The sequence below is a fragment of the Stigmatopora argus genome, chromosome 4, assembly GCF_051989625.1.
Source record: "Stigmatopora argus isolate UIUO_Sarg chromosome 4, RoL_Sarg_1.0, whole genome shotgun sequence".
NCBI lineage: Eukaryota > Metazoa > Chordata > Actinopteri > Syngnathiformes > Syngnathidae > Stigmatopora > Stigmatopora argus.
This window is the reverse complement of record NC_135390.1, coordinates 11,399,900-11,421,618: the sequence shown is the minus strand read 5'-3', so window position 1 is coordinate 11,421,618 and position 21,719 is coordinate 11,399,900. Positions and strand designations below refer to the sequence as shown.

The window sequence follows — 21,719 nt, the reverse complement described above, 5'->3', positions numbered from 1 at the left end:
TCACAGTAAAAACTTGCGGGTCAAACCTACTGGGACCTTCAGGAACATTTACATCACCTAACTTCCCTATCCAGTATGAGAGTAACTCCCAGTGTGTGTGGATCATCACTGCCAGTGATCCAAACAAGGTAAAATCAAGAGATGACATGTGTTAATCTTTGAAAGATTTTTAGGCATCATTTAATGTGCATGGCTCGTTTTTATTGCATCTAATGAAACGACAACAATGACACTGCAAGCAGCTCTTTTCATACAAACAGGAAGGCACCCCCCAAAGTACTAACAGAAGTAACTGTTTGCAAATTGGAGTTGCATTGTGGGTAATTAATCTTTGAAACTACCATATATTTTGAACAGTCTGTCTTTTGGACGAATTACTAATACATAGATTTATGAATCATAAATAAATAACAATCCTAGTGTGTTCCAAACTTAAGTCAAGGTGTGGCCACGAAGGTTGGTGGCCAAAACCCATCCAAACCCAAAACTGAATGATCTATTATAGATGGCATTGTCCATGTGGTATTTTTACACAATGTACTTTTATTGTAGATACACACTTCTCAATCATTTATTAGTTATACCTTGTCAGGATAGTTACAAATCACTGTGTTTCACTTTGTTTGCAGTTGAATCCAATGTTTTTCGGAACTGTGTTGATAATCCTGGGTCTTCTGTTAAGTAAAAACTCAGCATCGTTCCCTAAAAAGATTCCTTAACGAAATTCAATGCTGTGTGCATCTGTTTTCCCAAGATGCTTCGAGGTGGTAAAAGGTTACGATGAATATGTTTATTGTTTGCCTTCAGTCTCAACTGTCAATTTATATACATAGCTGTAGTGCATTGCTTTGTTTGGAGTGTCATTTTGTTCATGGCTATTGGCAGTGAAACAATTCTGCCCAGTTGTCGGAGGTAACACAAATTGAGATGAATAATGATTGAATGAGACCCACTTGTCCCCAAAGTGAAGAGGCCAAAGCTGTTTTCCTAATCATCATTGCTGTTCTCCTACTTCAGATCAGTCTCACAATTGGTATTCTGTCTAGTTTTTCATGTGAGCAAGGGTTGGTCATTTTGCTTCATTATTGTTTATAAGCACAAGAGGACTAATGGCCATTCAAAACTCGCTAGGACTGGCAAGCACTGAACCAATGTGCCACCATGCTTCCCCTAAGTAAACTAAGCTCATGTCTTGGCAGAGGAAAGTTGATCCATTAGTGTTATTATGGTAATTATGCTAATGCTTGCATTGTGTTATAAATGGATACAGTACAGAATTTTTTGTTCCGATAGCTGGAGAGTAGAGTCATGTGTCTGTCATCGACAGATGCAACATTTATTTTTATTACAACATGCTTTCATTTCAAACCAATGTAAAAAGATTGAATTGAGATAATGACACTTATATGAATTTGTGCTGTGATAATGAAGCTTTTAGATGATTGAAATGCTCTCCACAGTGGAGTATATGTACGTTTGATTATTGAGAAAATGACATCACTAACAGCAAGGGAGGTGGAAAGTTAATTATGCATTTTGATAGGCAAATACTTATTATGGACCAATTTATTTTTGCCATGAAGTAATTCATTGTTGCTCGAAAGTAATGTGAAGCGGTTTTGACTGCCATGTTCTGTCGCGAATTGAAGAATATTTGTCTTTTTTATGAAGTGGTGTGTGTGTGTGTGTGTGTGTGTGTGTGTGTGTGTGTGTGTGTGTGTGTGTATATATATTGTGTGGGTGTGTGTGTAGATTGTTTGTGTGTGTATATTGTGTGTGTGCGTGTGTGTGCTACAGAGTGTTATGTTTTATTCTGGTGTGCAGGCATGCACTGTTTGTTAAAGGGTTATGTGAATAGAACGCAAAAGATTTGATGTCATTCCATTTCTAAGGGATATTGCTGCTATTGTCGAAGAATGTTTCAGGAGGAGAGCTTCTGTGCTGCAAAGAAGTGAGAAGATTTTGGTTTCAAAGCATTTTAAGATTAAATGTTATTTACAGTCATTAGCTTTTTCTTGTCAAGCCTCTCTTAGGCACAGTAAAGCTGATTTTAGAAGCTTTTGTTCTGTAGGCAATATATGGATGCAACAAAGTCTGGAATGAATTTATATACATTTGGTGGTTGGTAGTGAATAAAACATGTTAATCATTTTGAGTGTAGTGCTTTTATGATTAGTTTTAAAAATGCATTGTGCTCCTCTAATTCATCTTGTATTTGTGTGTTATATGCCCCACTGTGTATTATGAGTTTCAATGGTGTGCGTTGGCGAGATACCCACTTGGTGGTTATGTTTGCTCACTTTAAATTGACCAGTTTAATTCATCCTTCCTTCAATCACCTCCTATGGGGACTGTAGACACTCTCTTGGGATTATAACTTGGGGACATTTAAATCCAATTGCCAATTAGAATTAAACTGGTTGTTGGAGAGATGCAAGTTTGCTGCTACTTTGCAATGAAAATCACCTCACCGGTATGAATCATATGTCAAGGAACCTCTCTTGTGTTTGGTAAAACGGATGCATCAGAAAATTTTAAACATTGCCAAATTAGCACTGTGTTCTAATTTGAGACAAATGTAAAGTTTGAACCATTAGTCTACTATAATAGATCCTATTCCTACGTTTAGCCTAATGATGCATGACTAGAACATTGACAATGGGTAAAATCACTCTGTACAAATATGTATCAGCTTTTGAAAATATTTTATATGTATGTGTGGGTTTTTATGACTGAAAAATAGTTACGGCATGTCCTTTTTGCAGGTTATCCAAATCAACTTTGAAGAATTTGACCTGGAAATAGGGTATGATTCACTTACAATTGGAGATGGCGCAGAAGTAGGGGATTCTAAAACAATAATACAAGTGTAAGTAGTGAAGTTTCTCTTGTATTGCAAATACTCTTCAACAAATGGCTTATTTATTTATTTATTTATCTTTAACATTTTCATACACCATTTAGTAAACTTGCTTATCGGATGGCACTTTTTGGATTTCTGCATTTTATAGCGTCTCATTGTGAAATATGTTTCAATGATTGTTTTAATAGCCTCTTTTCCCCCCCCCTAAAGACTAACTGGGAGCTTTGTACCTGACCTGATTGTCAGCATGTCCCATCAGATGTGGCTTCATCTGCAATCTGATGAAAGTGTGGGCTCCATTGGCTTCAAGATCAACTATAAAGGTACAATGGGTTTAGTGTTGACACCACTATCTTGATGCATAGCTGTGATCAATGGGAGACTCCATTAGTAAAGCAGTCAGACATTCCCCTCTGTCACTCTTTTTGGCTGTTTGACACCCACGGGGCTTACCTGGATTTACTGATATTGTAAAAAGGAGATATTGGTCATATAGTACTTCAAGCTGCTGTACTTGGCTTTACTCTGTTCTTTATTTCTTATCTCGTCTATTTCCATTTCTGCATCCACCTGCTCTACCCTTACACACAGAAATTGATAAAGAGAGTTGTGGTGACCCTGGTACACCACTCTATGGCTACCAAGAGGGAAGTGGCTTTTTAAATGGAAATGTTCTACGATTTGAGTGCCAGTTTGGATTTGAGCTCATTGGGGAGAGGATGATAACCTGCCAGAACAACAATCAGTGGTCGGCAAATATTCCCATCTGCATATGTAAGTTTTATCCATTCATTTATTTTCCGTACCGCCTAGTCTCACAAGGGTCGCGGGTGTAAGTTTTAAGTGCATTCCATTTGATGAGGACAAATGAAATAATTATGTGCTTTGAAAGTTTACAATGACACAAAGCTTTTGAAAGATTAATTAATGCTGCAAAATACTTGCATGTAAACAGCAACTCACAGAATGTCAAAGGGCAAAGTGATGCTACGGTAAACAAAGGGGGAAAAATCATTTTTTACCCATACTCTAGTCAACTGTTTATAATCCTCTGCACATTACATTTTCAGACTACATTTTTTGAAAACTAGGTTTCATGTTTTTCCAATGCATCAGGACTCGTGGGCCCAGTACTTTCTCTCCCAACTAGTCATGTAGCTCATACAAAGTTCAGTTTTCATCTTAGTGGGAGAGAATGGACAGTCATGTTGCTGCTGTTAAAACAAATTGCCTCGCTTGGGATACATTATATTTGTATGAGTTATTAATCTATTTCTTGCCTTTGTCATTCAGTTCCTTGTTTTTCCAACTTCACGGCTCCCATGGGGACTGTGCTATCTCCTGACTATCCAGAAGGCTATGGCAACAACCTCAACTGTGTATGGTTGATCATCTCAGAGCCTGGCTCCAGAATACACCTGGCATTTAATGACTTTGACCTTGAACCACCCTATGACTTCCTCACTGTTAAAGATGGTGATCAGTCAGGATCCGCTATTTTAGGACGTTTCTCTGGGGCAGAAGTGCCCTCCCACCTGACGTCCAATAGTAACATCTTGCAGCTAGAGTTTCAAGCTGACCACTCCATGTCCGGGCGTGGTTTCAACATCACCTATAGCAGTGAGTTGCCATTTGCACAGTTTGTTCAAAACAGTAATGCTCATACATGATTACGTATACCCTTACTTTATTTTATTACTTCCAGGTTGGGCAATGTTAAAAGTATTGTAGTATTAAAATGCAAATTGATGTGTGCCTTTGGTATGATCAAATGCTTTCCATGAAATTTGAAGTTGTAGTAGTCAACAGCATATTTGCTGTCTCAGAATGTCATAAAAGAATGTGATAAAAGAAATGAGACAATTTTCAGAAATTACTTCTCTGGAGTACTCTTTACGATATAAGGTTTGGGGAAAAACTAGCATAAAGCAGCATGCTGTGCTTAGTTTTTATGCCTTATTAACACTGTAGGTTGTAAAAAACGCGTTCTTTCTTGGCAAAACCCATTATCAACATTAGGCGAACAGCGAACATGCTGTTTCAGGTTTCTTGCTGTCTTAAAGACAGCTACATTTATTTACCTTATCTGCACACCCCTTAAAGAAGCCATTTTTCATGAAAACAAGAGTGCTTGTCGTCAGATTGTGCTATCTCTCTCCTCATTACAAGCTTTTGGGCGTAATGAGTGCCCTGACCCTGGCATACCGCTGAATGCCAGACGCTTCGGGGACAGTTTCCAACTGGGCAGTTCCATTTCTGTGGTCTGTGAAGAGGGCTTTATCAAGACGCAGGGGGCCGACACCATCACATGCCATTTAGAGGAAGGAAAGGTGATGTGGAGCGGCCTCATCCCTAAATGCGAAGGTACACAAGAAGGATACAACAATGTTTCTGTGTTTCCACACGCACACACAAAAACAAAATTTCTTTCAATTTCATTTTTTAATCCATACAGCTCCCTGTGGTGGTCACTACTCCGGCCCATCTGGGGTCATTCTGTCTCCAGGATGGCCTGGCTATTACAAAGACTCACTTAGTTGTGAGTGGGTCATAGAAGCTGAATCCGGCCACTCCATCAAGATCAGCTTTGACAGGTATGTACATTTAATACAGTATCACACATGTTTAAGCATGCGTTGTGCCTTGGAGTGTAACAATTGGTTTTCACAACAGTTCCATTTGTATTATCATTTATGGTGGGTAAATTTAATTGAACTATGCAAATTGCATGGCGTTGAGAGTGCAAATTTCTCTTTCGGTCTATACACTTCCTGTTTAATCTCCATTTATCTTTAAGGTTTCAAACTGAACTCAGCTATGACTTTCTGGAAGTACATGATGGCCCAAACCTGCTTTCACCTTTGATTGGTTCATTCAATGGAACCCAGGTTCCTCAGTTTCTTTTTAGTACCAGCAACTTCCTATATTTGCTGTTCACCACGGACAATAGTAGATCCAACAGTGGCTTCAAAATCTTTTATGAAGGTAACTATAATCGGATCCCATATTTCTTGCACGAATCAGTGAGCAAATGCAAGTGTAATTTTTCAGACGATTGTCTGTACCTGTAATTCATTTATTTAATACCTGTAGTTCTTGTTCAGATTGAAGTGTGTTTATCTTGCCTCATGTGACCTGTTTCGTGGTCTTTTGAGTTGCAAGGAAAAAATGTATAAGTCCAATCCGTTTTTATTTTTTGAATCAAAATTGTCATTGATAAATATCTGCAAATGATTAGGTGCTAGTCATGGCAGCATGAAATGTGTCTATTGTTAGAAAATGTTGATGGAAGAATATCTTTACAGTGCAGTGGTACCACTGCATACAAAATATGCAGGTTACAAAAGGCTTCAGCTGTAAAATTTTGTCTCCAGATAGGAAAGAAATTCAGAGTTACAAAATGTGAAATTAGAAAATTCTAATATCCGCCAAGCATAGCGTTCTGTATTTAATTTTGAAAATGTCATGATAGAGTTACTCTCCCATTAGCCATCTCTGCTGGCTTCTCATTGGCTCTGAAAGGCTGTGTCTCCATGAAGACCGATTAGAAAAGGGCGCGCTCTAGGCGGCCACCACCAGAGTATGAGCACGACCATCTGACCAAAAGCCTCCTCGTGGCACGTCATCTTTTTCTAGCACCATGGCATAACCGCTGCGGCAGTGAGTTCTTGATTCGTGTACCTTCGACCTCGTTCGACACAGAGTTCTGACACATTTCTTACATTTTTCTTAGTGTGCTTAATGCATATTTATTCTTTGCCAATTATCACTTTGACCCAAGAGAGTTATGGTACGAGGGGAAAGAAGAGTCTTGCTATCGCCAAGATTGACGACGAATGGCTTTGAAAAAGTATTTTACTATCTTATTAATTTTATTGGCTTAATAAATAATGTTCACATCTTTTCATCTTTTTCGTTTCACACATTGGATACAAAATTGTTATGATTTTATTTTTTAAGTTTGAATGAGTGAACATTTTCCCAAGTAATATGCGCTTCTCCTTATCAAAAATCCAAGTTGCGAAACCACATCTGAAACGCAATTTCGTAAGTACTGGTACCAGTGTACATGAATGAAATAACAATGTCTGGACAAGGGATGCTCAAATTCAAAATTGCTTGCAATATACCATAGGTGATTCACATACATCACTATGTCATGAAGGCACTATTCACTTAAATCAGACCACAAGTATCTTTGTCTTATTATGTTTTTGCTATCTGCGGGTGAATCACTCTTTTGTGATGGTGGTGCTACAAAGCAATAAGACTAAAATCACATTCGTTTCTTTCATTGCAATTTAGGTCTTATGGTATGTGTTATATATTCTTTGCATGATTCAGGCTAGGTTCTTTAGTTTTTTAACGATCGTGCTGTAATTTACTCAAACAACACGACATTCCATATTCTACTATTATCTGAGACAGCATAATTAACGAGCACTTTTTTTTAGTTGTCACAGTGGACACATACTCTTGTATGGATCCTGGTATCCCAGTCAATGGCGTGCGGCTAAGCAGTGACCTGTCCATCGGCTCATCAATATCCTTCCAATGTGATCCGGGATACAGACTAAGCCTAGAAGAACCACTGGTTTGTGAAAAGAATCACTTCTGGAGCAACCCTCTTCCCACTTGTGATGGTATGTCTACTCAGAAGTTAAATGAGGGGTGGGCTATTGGATTTCCAAAGGGTCTAATTTAGCTTTCGACTCCTATTCCCCTCATGCAGGTGATGTGTGTTGGCCCACGTTAAACAAAGGTCAAACTAGCCGAAAACCTTGAGTTTTCATTTTGCCCTTCATGAAAACTATTACAGCTATCCAGAGGTTAAAGCTGATGTAACCTCAATGTTAAAATGAATAAATTGTTGGATTGGGCAAAAATAAGGACTATTATTTAAAACTCTGACAAATTGATGCATTAAGTTAATGAATTAAAAAAATAATTACACTATTCTTTTAAAAAAAATGTCGTCATGTTAATCCTTGGATTCAATAGGCCGAGCTAGAATACAACTCTGAAGGAGACGGCATGTCTCTGACTCTTTTTCTTCAAAGGAATAATACAGTATTTTATGTTTTCCTTTTAACATGATCAATATCCATTATTGTCTGCACATTTTGCGTCGCCAGTTTTAAATAGTGAATTTCCATCTTTAGTGTAATATATAAACCAGGGAATGAAATAAGAAAAAATAATGATGAATTGATGACTAAATTTTTCTATAAAGAAACAAATGTCCACTTACCCATTGGAATCAAAATGTTATGGCTGACTGGCGGGAGCTGAGTCAAGGTGATGCAGCTGATACGAGATGATGTAATCACGAGAGAGATGGGTGATACTGTCCCAGTAACCAGCAAGAAATCTTTTTTTTTAGCGGGTCATAGAGAATGATATCAGCGTATCACACAAACGGAGCATACGCTCTGGTCTAATAAGTGAGTGTAGATCCCGTAAAATAGGTCTCCATTTGTACGGCTCTTGATAAAGTCTTTTTATCTCCTAATAACGTCGCCATGTTGTTTAGTGGGATCCAAAAAATTCAAAGGCATTGCAGTGTTGTTCCTTGCTGAAATGGAAAATCGACTGACAGTGATAGGGGCCGGCCAGAAAGCATTGACATCACTGGGCTTCAAGTCGACAACAGCTGGCATTTTAAACCCCACCTAAAACAAAAACAAAACAAAAAAATCAGACCAAAAGAATTACCGCCTATATTTTAGAGATTGGGCACTCATTTATTCTCAGCTTGTGCCCATATTTAAAGTTTTCCTGTATTTAGAAGAAAATCTTCAAGTTGAGTTTACATGTTTAAATCTTTCTTTTGAATATAGTTATCTCTGTCAGTAAAATATGAAAATATCAATAAAAAATGCAGAACATGCCCAGCAACATCAGGCACAGCCTGTAAGAGTAAACATATCATTTAGCTGCTATTTGAAATTTTCATAAATAGGACCTTGTACATCTTCGCTTTAAGGCTCTAAACTTGTTTGCTTGTCAAGCTGCTTTTCCTCAATAGATTGACCATGTCTTTCTGTGAAAAACTTGGATGGGGGTTGTTGTGAATCATGTAAATGAGAAAAAAAAAACGATTTATCCCAACTTCAAAGGAACAGCTTCATCGGTTCCCTGTAGCTGTGTTGTCCCACATAATCTCTCTGAAACCTGTCTATTTGAACATTTTAGAAAGAAAAAAGAGATTGTGGTGATTTTACCCTACATTTTTCACACTGATATTGATGCCATAGATGACTCATTTGCAGGTAGAACACAAAGTATAACAAAACAAAGTGCAAGAGTTGGCTGTGTGTAATATATTGGGGATGAAATAGTGCTGAGTTTGCAAAAGCCTTTGCACTCCCTTTATAACCAAGAGCCTTTTTCCTGCTTTGCTTTAAGATAGACTGGTGCCAAAGGCTGCAGCCTTCTGTTTATGGACCCTCTAAATAAACACCTTGCCAAGTGTACTCATTCACTTTTAATGACTTTATGTAATTTTGGCTCATTAATAAAATATTTGATATAATTTTGTTGGTGGATAAGGATTCAGGCCTTGATGTGGTGTGTTTGCTGGAGGGCCCAAGGGGGAATGAGTGAGGAAAAGAGGGGGTGTATGTGTGCTCACAGCTGTGAGGCCTTAGGCATTACAGTGATCTTCCAAAACATCGTCTGACATTCATAACTTTGAATATGCGTACATTCACAAGAGGCGTATACTTCTAATATTTAGAGAGGCTCATAGGCATTTGATAGTAACGTCATCTGCAAGATATTTGGACCAAAGAAAATATAGGTACAAATGCAAACATGAACACTAAACTCCAGAATGAGGTGAGAAAACAAACAAAAAAAATCACGTGCTCGACTGTGTTCATGTTTTACTCTAAACAATAACGAAAACTTTTATGTGATTTAACCTTACGGATAGATAACAGATATTTGGACCAAAGACAATAGAGATACAAATGCAATCATGAACACTAAACTCCAGAATGAGGTGAGAAAACAAACAAAACAAAAAAAATCACGTACTCGACTGTGTTCATGTTTTACTCTAAACAATAACGAAAACTTTTATGTGATTTAACCTTACAGATATATTGCATTAGCTCTCTGCAAAAAAAGCTACTAATTGTAACAACATCCAGTTCTACCAATTATAATTTTCAGAGAGAGGTAGCATGAACCTCTAGATTCATAGCAGCCGATAAGTGTAGAGAATTATCTTATCACTTTTACAAAATTAGAGGCGTTGGTGGTATTAAATTATATAATCATATTACATGAGAATCATGTCAGCAAGGTGACATATGTCTTATTCTATTCCTTCATAGGAAAACACTACGGGGTCTTTTCGACTTGTTAATCTTTTCAAACTGATTTAAATAGAATGCTGCATTGTGCTAATCCAATTTGCGTGGAAATAATTCAGAATCTCTTTAAAGTAATGACTGCAATGAACCTGATTTAATCCTCCAAGTCTGCTTGTGTCAGTTAATTGTCAGTAAATGCTGTTTTCTAACCAGATTTTAGTTTTAAAATAATTTATGAAAGGTGACTATATGGCCGGCTGCGCGATCAATGAATGATTTATTGTCTAGGTAGAGAGAGAGTTGCTTTGAAACAAGGTAGAGAAAAAAATATTGTGCTGGCAGAATTACAGGTGCTCATAAAATAGTATGATAGGATGTGATGTGACTCAAATACATTATTCATGCAAATTGCTCCTTTCTCTTCACGTGAGGGATTTATTGCTTCATTTACAGGTTTCTTTTTCCCCATCATCATTTATCATTCATTATCTTTCCTTTCCTTTCAGCATCTTGCGGCGGGGATATCAAAGGGCCTGTTGGTGTCATCCTCTCGCCTGGTTACCCTGAGTTGTATCCAAACTCTCTGAACTGTACATGGACTGTGGAAGTTAGCCACGGAAAAGGTTTGTTGTAAACCACACATATATTGAATCTCCTGTGTGCACGTCTACGGTATGTGCACATACACACACTTGCCTGTCAAGGGCACACTTCTGTTTCATAAACCACATAATGGGCCTTTTGTTTAAACTGTCAAATCAAGGAATTTAGGAAGTACGTATTTCAGTGCTGAAACTATTATTGGCAACTTGATCGACCTTTTTTTATCAGCAGCGCCATTAAAATCTTTGTATTTTATGTGTTTGTAATTAGTAGAAAAGAGCCTCAGATAAAAATATACTAACGATTACATCACATAAATATTTTCGGACAACGTAGAACAGTTTCTATCTACAATGACATAGAACAATTTGAACATGCGTATATACTTGTCTGATAAATCTATTAGACATGAATTTTCCTCCATCCCAAAAACATAATGGGGAGGCTAGTTGAACACTCTAAAATGCCACTAGGCATATATGTGAGCATGAATGGATGTCCGTTTCTTTGTGCCCAGTAATTGGCTGGTCACCAATTCAGGGTGAACACTGCCTGTTGCCAATAATTAGCTGGGATAGGCTCCAGCACCCCCCACTTGGGTGTTAAGTAGTTCCTTGTCAAATGAAAAGATTCAATTTGTGGCACTCCCCTGGGAAGAAACACTAGACAGACCAGTAAAGAACGTAAAAATGTTTTATGAAGGTTGTTACTATGTAATAAAGAATTCAGGTTTTATTCTTGCCATTACACATTGTTCCATTGCATTAAGATAATGGATGGAAAAGAAATTTATTTGTAAAAAATTACGAGTTAAAACATATCCTCTATCTATTATCTATCTATAATTTGATTGACATTTTGAGATCACTAACAGGACTTCTGTCCTTCTCCAAGGCGTGCGATTCACTTTCCACTCCTTCCACCTGGAGGATCACCATGACTATCTGCTTATAACTGAAAATGGCAGCTTCGCTCAGCCACTGGCTCGACTCACAGGCACGGAAAGGCTGGCTGCGCTTAACGCTGGCCTGTATGGCAACTTCAAAGCACAGCTCCGCTTCATTTCGGACTTCTCCATATCTCTTCAGGGATTCAACATCTCCTTCTCAGGTAAAGGAGCACATGAGTGTTCTGTCTGCATGAAGTAGAGATAGATGGAGAATAATTTGGTTGACATTTTAAAAAGGAAAGGCACAAGACACAAGTGCATAGTGTTAAACATTGGTGCAGTTAAGGCTGGTATAAAAGTTCAAAGATGGTCAGATCAATAATAGAATCCAAATGCTAAGTCCCTCTAACGCATGTCTAGTAAAAAGCAACGTGGGGCCTTACTGATATTAAAATACACGGTGCTTCAGGCGACGTCAATCACAGTGGTATAATTAAGAGACGACAAGGTTACACAGGTGGGCACTGTCTGGCTGTGATGAGAATTATCATCAAAGGATACCATGTGGGTCACTATCCTTAGGACTGAAGAGCTTAAGGGATGTAGTGGGGAGATAAGTATTAATGCCACCCTCCCCTTTCCGAAACCAAGAAGTGGGTAAGTACAGAGATATGGAGGTGCATGAGTAAAATGGAGAGGCAGGAAAATGAGGCAGATGGTGATGACCAGAGTGAGGAGGAATGATGGAGAGAATGTGGAGGAAAAGAAAACAACAGTATATAGAGAAGAAGAAGGGCAAAAGGGGGGGGGGGGGGGGGTATGATTTCTCAGCCATTTTGGCAAAATGTTTTCCTGCTGTGCACTGAAATGAAGAATAACTTATGCGGGTATTAATATGCATGAAATGTTCTGTGTGAGAATGGCTTTGTGGTCTTTCTGCCTGTGTGCATGCATTTGTCCTTACATGCTCTCCAATTAGCATGTATAGATTCCCTTATTAGAAATCACGCATAACCTTTTACGACCTTTGAAAATATGGCACATTGTCGGGCAACATCCCACGAGTGTTACGTTTTAATCTGTTGCACTGAAATCAATAAGCCGGCATAGTTTTTACCCTGTTTAGAATGTGAGGGACATTAAAGCAGCAACAAAACAAGTGGAGGAGTTACGCAAATCGCATTCAGCAATAAATTGAATCTAAAGCACTTTTTCTGTTTTTCGTACAATCAAATAATATTAAAGACATAAGGAATGGAAGTGCACTTTCTCGATTACCTTGAAGATCAGGCATGTAGTATATATATGACTGTAATTTATAACTTACAAAGTGGGTGAGTATAAAAAGTGACGGATATTGTGAGGAATTACAACGTTGCGAATTGATTTATGTCATGGTTTCCAGAGTATGACCTTGAGCCCTGTCAGGATCCTGGAAAACCCCAATTTGGGTGGCATGCGGGCTCAAAGTTTGGTATTGGTGACACTCTGTTGTTCCATTGCAACACTGGCTATCGGCTGCAGGGGGCAAAGGAGATTGTGTGCCTGGGAGGTGGCCGCCGTATGTGGAGTGCCCCTCTGCCAAGGTGTGTGGGTACGTTGCTTTCATTCTGTCTTCTCTTCCTGTTTGTGTGCAGCATATTGCTGAATTTCCAGATGTTCATAGACTTCATGGTCACTCTTTTGGTTATTTATAGAAAAATACTATAATGGATTTAAATGCAATAGTCCACAAAGGACCCCAATTCCCACACACAAACACACCCACCCTTCGCATGGACACCCAAGCACACACTGATAACTGACTCTCGAAATACTGTGCTGACATTTCTTCGCAAAGGCAGTTTTTCATTTGCTGTCTCATCACGCTCTGAATTATTTTGCGTGAAATACGATTTCAAAATCTGAATTCTGGCTCACCAGTTAACTGCCGCGAGTTCATTGAACTTATACATTTAAACATGTCTGCGATGAGTAATTAATGTTAAATATTGTAACAAGGGTATACAACTGAACTGCACCATAGTGAAACTAGTTTTGAAAATCATTTTTGGCCCATCCTATTTACCTAAAGAATACCTCATTAATTAATGTGTTGTTGCATAGAAGCCCAAAGAAATGGTGACCTGTAGCACACTTTTTAATTACTCATGAGATTATTATTTTATAACCTTATGACTTATTTTTAATGCAATTATGCATGATTTTTTTTTCTAGCCGAATGTGGATCGACTGTGTCCAAAAATGAGGGTGTGCTTTTGTCGCCAAACTATCCATTGCCCTATGATAACAGCCACGAATGTGTATACAGCATTCACGTTCAAAGAGGCAAAGGCATCAACATCACAGCCAACACTTTTCAACTTGCACAAGGTGACATCCTCAAGGTAAAAAGGCTCATAATGCTTCTATCTTTCTACAAAAGCCTTACTGAATCAGCTTATCATTTTCAAATGGAATGGAGCAGATTTTTTTTTATTTGATGGCAAACGGGGAGAATACTTTTTTTTTTGCAAAGTGAAAGGTACTTGACAGAAATATGTCTTAGAAGTCATAGCATTACTAGATGGATCAAATAGCTGATGCAAATAACCCTCTATCTCAGCTGGTGCTCCGTCTTTGTAGTGCATATGCCTAATGGTGTAACCAGTAGCGCATGTCATCCCACTCTCTTTGTCTCTCTCTTCATGCACTGGTGTCAATGACAATACTTTCTTATTCGCTTAAAATGTATTTACTTATTTTTGTTTTCTTCAAGATTACTGCAGGGAAACACATGAATGCCTGCAAAATGAAAAATAAAATTCATAAAATGGAGTCATTCGCAAAAGCAGGAATATTACATAACTGTTTCAAAACATGATTCAATGCATGAAACATCTCATTGGTATGGTTCACTCGATGTTATACATTATCAAATCTAGTTAAGTCAACTTCACTGATTAGTGATATCAGATAAAAGAAGTTGGTCCCATTAATCGAATCTATTTGTTACATCACAGTCAGAAAACAAAAATCAAGTGCTACACAAAGCACAGTATTTTCTGTTCTCCAAATTGCGTCATTTTTTCAATATTAACGTTCAATATAACCATTCCAATTGTCAGTGGTTAATCTGTTTTAAGCTACTATATTGCATCCACAGTTGAGTTGCTTTTTATTTCTGAGCAGGTGTATGACGGTAAAGATGGTGCGGCTCCACTCCTCAGCACATACACCGGTACAACCATGCAAGGTCTGTCTTTGACCAGCACATCAAACTACATGTGGCTGGAATTTTACTCGGACCAGGATAGCACAGCAGCTGGTTTTCACCTCAAATACTATAGTAAGTTCTGGGGTATATAGCACATATTCATTAATTAATATATTTTCCATGTTATTAGTCATATTTAGGGGTGTGAGGGACTGTAATATGGTGGGACAGCTTGACTGAAGTAAATGAGGACAGTAGGGGCGGGCTAGAAAACAATGAAAAGCTCTGACAAGATGAAGAGCTACTTGCTGTAATTCTGAGATTTAGATGTGATTTTTTTTTCCTTAACCTGTGCAGATTTTCAACGGCTTTGTCTAAACATATTTCATGTTTTAGAAATGAAATCATCAAAATTACTTGATTGTCCCTTTTTAATTGACCCTCAACCTTTGTTGTGGCGGTTAATCAGTTTTCAGAGCACAGTTCTTTTGAACAGACAATTAAGAAAGTGTTATCTTTTGCTCATTATTGGGGAAATTAAACTCATTCCATTTTCTTTAGAACAATACTTTTTGGTGACAGTAGTGTTGTGAATATACCATGCGGATAGTCCTATAGTGGCTCGTTCCTAATTTAATGGTCCGAAGCAAATTGTGGTTTGGCAACAAATGGTATATGTTGCTCTTGCTAATTACTAATTTGGCATGGCCATTTAATTGTTATATGTATTGTAATGTGTCTTTAACAAAGAAGAGACAACAATAGTTTAACTTGTCTTTTTCACCGCAGGTACATTCCATTGTTAAAATGTGGTAATTCCAAGACCCAATATGACAGTCCAGTAAATGAACGAAAAGATTATTTTGTTACTGTGATTAGTTGTCTTGATTTTTGTGCTGATTACACAGAAGGTTCTTAAAGGACTATTTCTTTATTCATTCGCTTATTTTTCCATGTTTTAAGTCAGATATTTCAACTTTCAGAGAGTTTAATAGCAAAGTGAAAATGTTAAACCTCTACCTTTTCAAGTGCGGTCTTTTCAAGCAATATAAATGGCCCTATTCATCTCAGAGAGGGTTGAGTGATCTATGAAAAAGGTGGTAATATGGCAAGTTTATATCTTCCTCTCAGTATGAAATCTGGGTACATATTTTGCTGACTCTTAGACCAAAAGTTCAGACGACATTTTCTGAATGTGAGCCATAAGTGCTCAAGATTTATACTCGGCATGACGCTTGTAATTCTACCATAACATCTGGCATGGGCAAAGACCTCATGGCGAGGCGAGGGTATAAATCAGTGCTGGGTTTATATGAGGCCGCTGTTGCCACGTGGCTGAACACTTAAGTTTAGTACCTCAAGATAGGCAATGCATATCGAGGCCTGAGTCAAGTTCAAAGACTTGCTGCGACATTATTTGGGTTTGCTTTTGGCTTTGGCTTCATTCAACACTTTCTATTATCTCTATAAACATGGCTCACAAGTGTTTAAAGTTTCTTTGTCACATTTTATACTCAAAAGTATGAACTTAGCTCTGTGTTGAATTTAAATTGTTTGACTTCCTTCCTCCCACATTCCTAAAGCATGCATGTTTGGTGAGTTGAAGGCTCCTTAAGTGTGATTTCAGTGTGTGTTTGTTGGTCTTATCCATCTAAGTTTCTACATTTTAGTAAGCAAGCGTAAATGTAAATGAGGTGTCAAGAAGATGGATGTTAGAAGGATGAACGAATGGCTGGGTGAATTGGTGACCTTCAAGTTTAGCCTTTTAAGTGTATATTGGTATACTATCAAATGTTCCCTTTTAATTCAGATTTGTCCTGTGGGAATTATTCACGGCAAGTTATAATAATGGCTAGTTAATTGTCAAACAACAATCAGTGTCCATTAACATTGACAAAGAATGGTGCTCCAAAGTAGAATTATGTGGACTTTCTGTAAATATGCATTTTGACCAAATTTGAAATGTTCAATTTTCCTATCATGTCCTCCAGGCTTTGAGCTATCCCATTGTGATGAACCAGGTGTGCCACAATTTGGCTTCAAAGTCAGTGATCGGGGTCACTTTCCTGGGAGTGCGATATCCTATGGTTGTGACCAAGGTTACACTCTGCATGGAAGTGGCATACTCAAATGCATGACAGGAGAGAGAAGAACCTGGGACAGCAACCTACCATCATGTATTGGTAAGGTTACTGACCCTTCTTTTGTATATTGCAAACCCAGGCTGTCATTCTTTTGAACAATGTATGTAACAATGACAGTCCAATAAAAGGTTGTGTATACATAAAGGGCCAGTTCTGTGTACCTTCCTCTCCTCTATTCACCTTGAAGCATGAAAATATAACAGGATCTGTTGCATTAAGCACAGTTGTCCTTCAATATAAGGAAAAATATCTCATTCCATTTATGTTGTTGGTTGTACGTGTATTCAGCGGAGTGTGGTGGCAGTTTTAAAGGGAAATCTTCAGGGCGCATCCTCTCACCTGGTTATCCCTTTCCCTATGACAACAACCTGAGGTGCACGTGGACCATTGAGGTCAACTCTGGAAACATTGTCAGGTAACTTCACTTGCCAATGCAGTAATTGGGCATACGTCATATTTTGTGGAATATTTGAAATGGTTAACCCTCGCTTTTGTTGTGGGAAAACAATCACCATTAATCATAATTTTGCAGAAATGTCTGAATTTCAAAGTCTTTATATGCTAATATAGCTAAAGAAACAATGATACTTTTGAGCAAGCAATGCAGCTGTGTGACGATAAGAAATTAATTACACATCGTTATGTATAAATTGATGGAACAACTGAAAATTCTGAATATTTGATCAAACTTAGACTACATTAGTGGGTTTGGTGAACTAAACATAAATGTATTCATGCATTATTTAAAGAAAACCTTTCCTGATATGTCAGGGGGAAACTGCTGATTCAAAGCATCTGTTGATGCATTTTTAAATCAAGCAGATATAGAACAATTGCACCAAATCACAACAGGCATTGATTTCTCATTTGACCCGATTATTATCTTGCCAAGTCCAATTGAACCTCAATTTCTCCGGTTAGGATTTGTGCAAGTTGTTTTTTCCTTCGAGGCAGTACTCTTTGCCTTCTAAAGGCACTGATAATTAGTCCAACGAGATATAACTGATATCAATCTTATTATTTAGTAATGAAAAATGTTCTTTCCATAGTAGAAATAACTAGAGCAACCATAACAGTATCATTTTCCTGCTTCTTTCAGCCTCCAGTTTCTTGCTTTTGACACTGAGGCATCCCATGATATTCTGAAGGTATGGGATGGACCTCCTGAAAATGAAATGTCTCTGAAGGAGGTTAGCGGCTCCCTCCTGCCTGAGGGAATTCACTCAACTCTCAATGTGGTCACCATTCAGTTTGAAACTGACTTTTATATAACAAAGTCTGGATTTGCTATTGACTTCTCAAGTGAGTATTTACTTCAGACTCGAAGACAATCTGTCTCAACACATCAATTAATATGATGTGGGCTTTGTCAGAATTGCGATGCGTCGGATATTGCTTAATGTGAAGTTAGAATTGTTAGAAATACAGTATGTGTCATAATGGTGCCTGGAATGACTATCTTAGAGACCTCAAACGCTATGTGATATCATGCGAAGAGAAAAAATCCTCAACTATTGTCTCTTATTTTTAGAAGTAGCATACTCTTTTCTCTCTTTATTTCACTTTAAAAGCACACACAAACACTCAGACATTAGATTTACAATAAAATCACATTTTATTGGTTTCAAATATAGTTTATTTTTTATTGTAATTTAGGTTTTGCTCCATTGTTTGAAAGCAAGCATTGATCCCCGAAATGCATCTTAATACTTTGCAACATTCATAACATAAAGTATTGTTATTTTGTTATTTGTCCTGGGGCAACACATTTAAGGCGCATGGAGTATTTTATTTATTTTATCTTTTCTTTTCAATTGGAAGTACCCACATATATGTAGGTAAAAAAATAGACACTCTTTCCTTAACCAGCAACCACACATTAACTACTTCTTCATGTATATTAAAACCTGCCTACTAACTATACTTTTAAATGCTTAGAAGAAAATAAAACACTGACCTGTTCATCGCTTTCCCATGCTGCTGAACTCCTGATCAATACACTAGTTCCATTAACACTTGACCATTTTAGCTACTCTTTAACTCATCCTCCAAAATCAATTCTCATTGTCAAAGTCCTTCCGAACTCCACTCTTCACACCTCACAAATGTGTTCCAATCCAACATTCCATCCTGTTGTTTCACTCTTTGCCATCCCACCTCCTGAATCGACATAATAGGAAGGAGCAGCAAACCTATGCTGAAAGAGCATTTTCTCCAGCATTAGTACATTATAATAATCTGATACAGTTCTTATACAGTAAATGAAAAAGTAACAATTATGAAACAATATTCACAATCTGTATGATACAAAATTATTGTGTGTGTTTTCCCCCCCATAGGTTCCCTTGCCACTGCCTGCAGGGATCCAGGTATTCCCATGAATGGCAGTCGCAATGGGGAAGGCCGGGAGCCCAGTGACTCTGTGACCTTCTCTTGTGATCCGGGATATGAATTGCAGGGGGAGAGCAAAATCACCTGCATCCAAGTGGAAAATAGATACTACTGGCAACCCAGCCCTCCAAGCTGCATTGGTGAGAAGGACGGGAGGGGTGGAATTGCTTGAGTCAGAGAGAAGACGGATGAGTGAAATTGATGGAGTGATATGTGGTATAAAAGTAAGAGGGGGGAGGCAGAAGTGAAAAAGGATCAATGTGAAAACAGCAAAGGGAGATTTCGATTTTAGCAGGTTAGCACGGCATCTATTACGTGCTCATACCTTAGACAAATATATTATTCTATCTCGGAACTGTAATTAGCTCTTAGGTGGACACATTCATTTTAGGACACTACACACCCCTACCCATTGTCTTACTAGGGCTTAGCTGTTAAGTACTGGTACTCGACAATGCAATTAGAAATAATTACACTAAGTAGGTCTAAAGAAATAAATGTTCTTGAATCCCAGCCAACTAGTCTTCTTTGCGAGCTACAAGTCTTTGGGCTCCCTCTCGCTTTTTTAAGTTGACGCCGTGTGACTCATGTATTTGTTCATAAACGCAAGAACACTTGTGTTATTACTCAAGGAAAAATATTTTCCAAGCCAAATGCTTGTCCTGCAAACAATATATAACTAACTGTGTTTGGAAGATATTTACTGCAAAATTAAAAACTCTTCTTTTTATGCCAATGTCTGTTATTCTTTTTTTGTTCTTATGTTAAAGCTCCATGTGGGGGAAATGTGACTGGATCTTCAGGATTTATCCTTTCACCCAACTTCCCGCATCCCTATCCTCACAGTAAAGACTGTGATTGGCTTATTGCTGTCCACTCGGACTATGTCATCTCATTGGCATTTATCAGGTATATTCATCTAAACTTATTTTCACTTAATTACCAAAAACAACTCATTCCCAAATGAAAACATAGCATATAAGACATGGATTTGTTCAGAGCGGCTCTACATATTAATGTTCAGGATTTAATTAGCGGTCATTAAGGACGATTTTGGGCTATACGCCTTTTAAAAAATGGTATTTTTAGTACCTTGGGATAAGGAGAGAAAAAGATAGCTTGTTGTTATTTCTTTTTATATTCATACATGGCTCAACACCTCACATAGCAGAACTTAATCAAACGGCGCAGTGTGTTTTCTAACCTGAACCCAAATGCAGGTCACAGTGAATGCACCATAGCACAAGTTGCCTCTTGCAATTGCATGTTCTCTGTGACGGAACCAGTTGTATCACTGGGCAGAGTTAGCCGTTTCTCTGGAGTCATGCACATGGGTTTGAGTTTAGGTGTGCTGGTAGATGGAGAATAAACAGCATTTCAGTAAGTAGATATTCCAGTCACTTTTCTGAAATAATATTTTGGGCACTGTATATTGCAGAAAGAGGTGCGAGATGAGTGAAACTCATTTACGGTGCTGCATGATACTGAGAAGCTTTACATTATTAATTACATTTTAGGCATCTAGCTGCAAGTCTGGCAGGATATGCCTGAGGGTAGTCCTACTCTCTGCTGTTCAGTCATTTTTTATGAAGGGCTCAATGTGGTAATGAAATGTTTTATTTCTATTCTTTTTCGTCTATACAAATAAACCTCAACTTTGGCACGCTTGACCTTGGATTGCCAGTTGAAAGAGTAAATGTATCATATTGAATAGTAGATGCCCATTCAACTGAAAAGCAATTTCTTAGCTATTTTCACTTTTGCCCTAAAGTATGATATCTGTCTCACTGTAAGAGAAGATATTTAAAATGCAAAGCAACATTATTGGATGATCTTTTTACACTACATTTCAACTGCCATCTGGGAGGATTTCCTGCCACCACGTTGTTGCAACAATTTAATCTCTCCCTACCTGAGAGTCATTCTTTTTGTATTTCATTTTTGAAAATATTCCCCCTAAGACAGCAAAAAATATTTTGCGTCTCACTCCTCACACTCACGGATAGGCTGTAATTTCAGAGTAGGAGCATTTTTCTCATGTACTTTATTTCATGTGTGCTATTGGCATTCCAACTTTGCAAATATGACAAATTTTATCTGATTTTGTCTGATTTTGTTGCAGCTTCAGTATTGAGCCCAACTATGATTTCTTGTACATCTATGATGGACCAGACAGCAGCACTCATCTGATTGGCAGTTTCCAGGATAGTAAACTTCCTGAAAAGATTGAAAGTTCCTCTAACTTCATGTACTTGGCATTTCGTAGTGATGGCTCCGTGAGCTACACTGGCTTTCATTTAGAGTACAAAGG

General features: G+C 37.9%; 1 protein-coding gene across 3 annotated transcripts in view; it reads left to right on the top strand.

Moving 5' to 3' along the window:
• The window catches only part of LOC144072859 (CUB and sushi domain-containing protein 3-like), a 155,966-nt gene that overhangs the window by 43,254 nt on the left and 90,993 nt on the right, over positions 1–21,719 (top strand). For 2 of the 3 annotated variants that reach the window (XM_077598219.1, XM_077598218.1), the window contains exons 1-17: positions 3,459–3,637; positions 4,157–4,483; positions 5,033–5,227; positions 5,319–5,457; positions 5,661–5,848; positions 7,318–7,506; positions 10,692–10,808; positions 11,683–11,898; positions 13,083–13,271; positions 13,895–14,064; positions 14,849–15,005; positions 16,865–17,056; positions 17,306–17,432; positions 18,117–18,319; positions 19,357–19,548; positions 20,179–20,317; positions 21,531–21,718. In XM_077598219.1, coding sequence (XP_077454345.1) covers positions 3,583–3,637; positions 4,157–4,483; positions 5,033–5,227; positions 5,319–5,457; positions 5,661–5,848; positions 7,318–7,506; positions 10,692–10,808; positions 11,683–11,898; positions 13,083–13,271; positions 13,895–14,064; positions 14,849–15,005; positions 16,865–17,056; positions 17,306–17,432; positions 18,117–18,319; positions 19,357–19,548; positions 20,179–20,317; positions 21,531–21,718 — 2,983 coding nt within the window. In that variant the 5' untranslated portion in view covers positions 3,459–3,582. Of the gene's footprint in view, positions 1–6; positions 129–2,765; positions 2,870–3,073; positions 3,187–3,454; positions 3,638–4,156; positions 4,484–5,032; positions 5,228–5,318; positions 5,458–5,660; positions 5,849–7,317; positions 7,507–10,691; positions 10,809–11,682; positions 11,899–13,082; positions 13,272–13,894; positions 14,065–14,848; positions 15,006–16,864; positions 17,057–17,305; positions 17,433–18,116; positions 18,320–19,356; positions 19,549–20,178; positions 20,318–21,530; position 21,719 lie in introns of those variants that run through there. The other variant, XM_077598220.1, reaches the window with a different exon arrangement.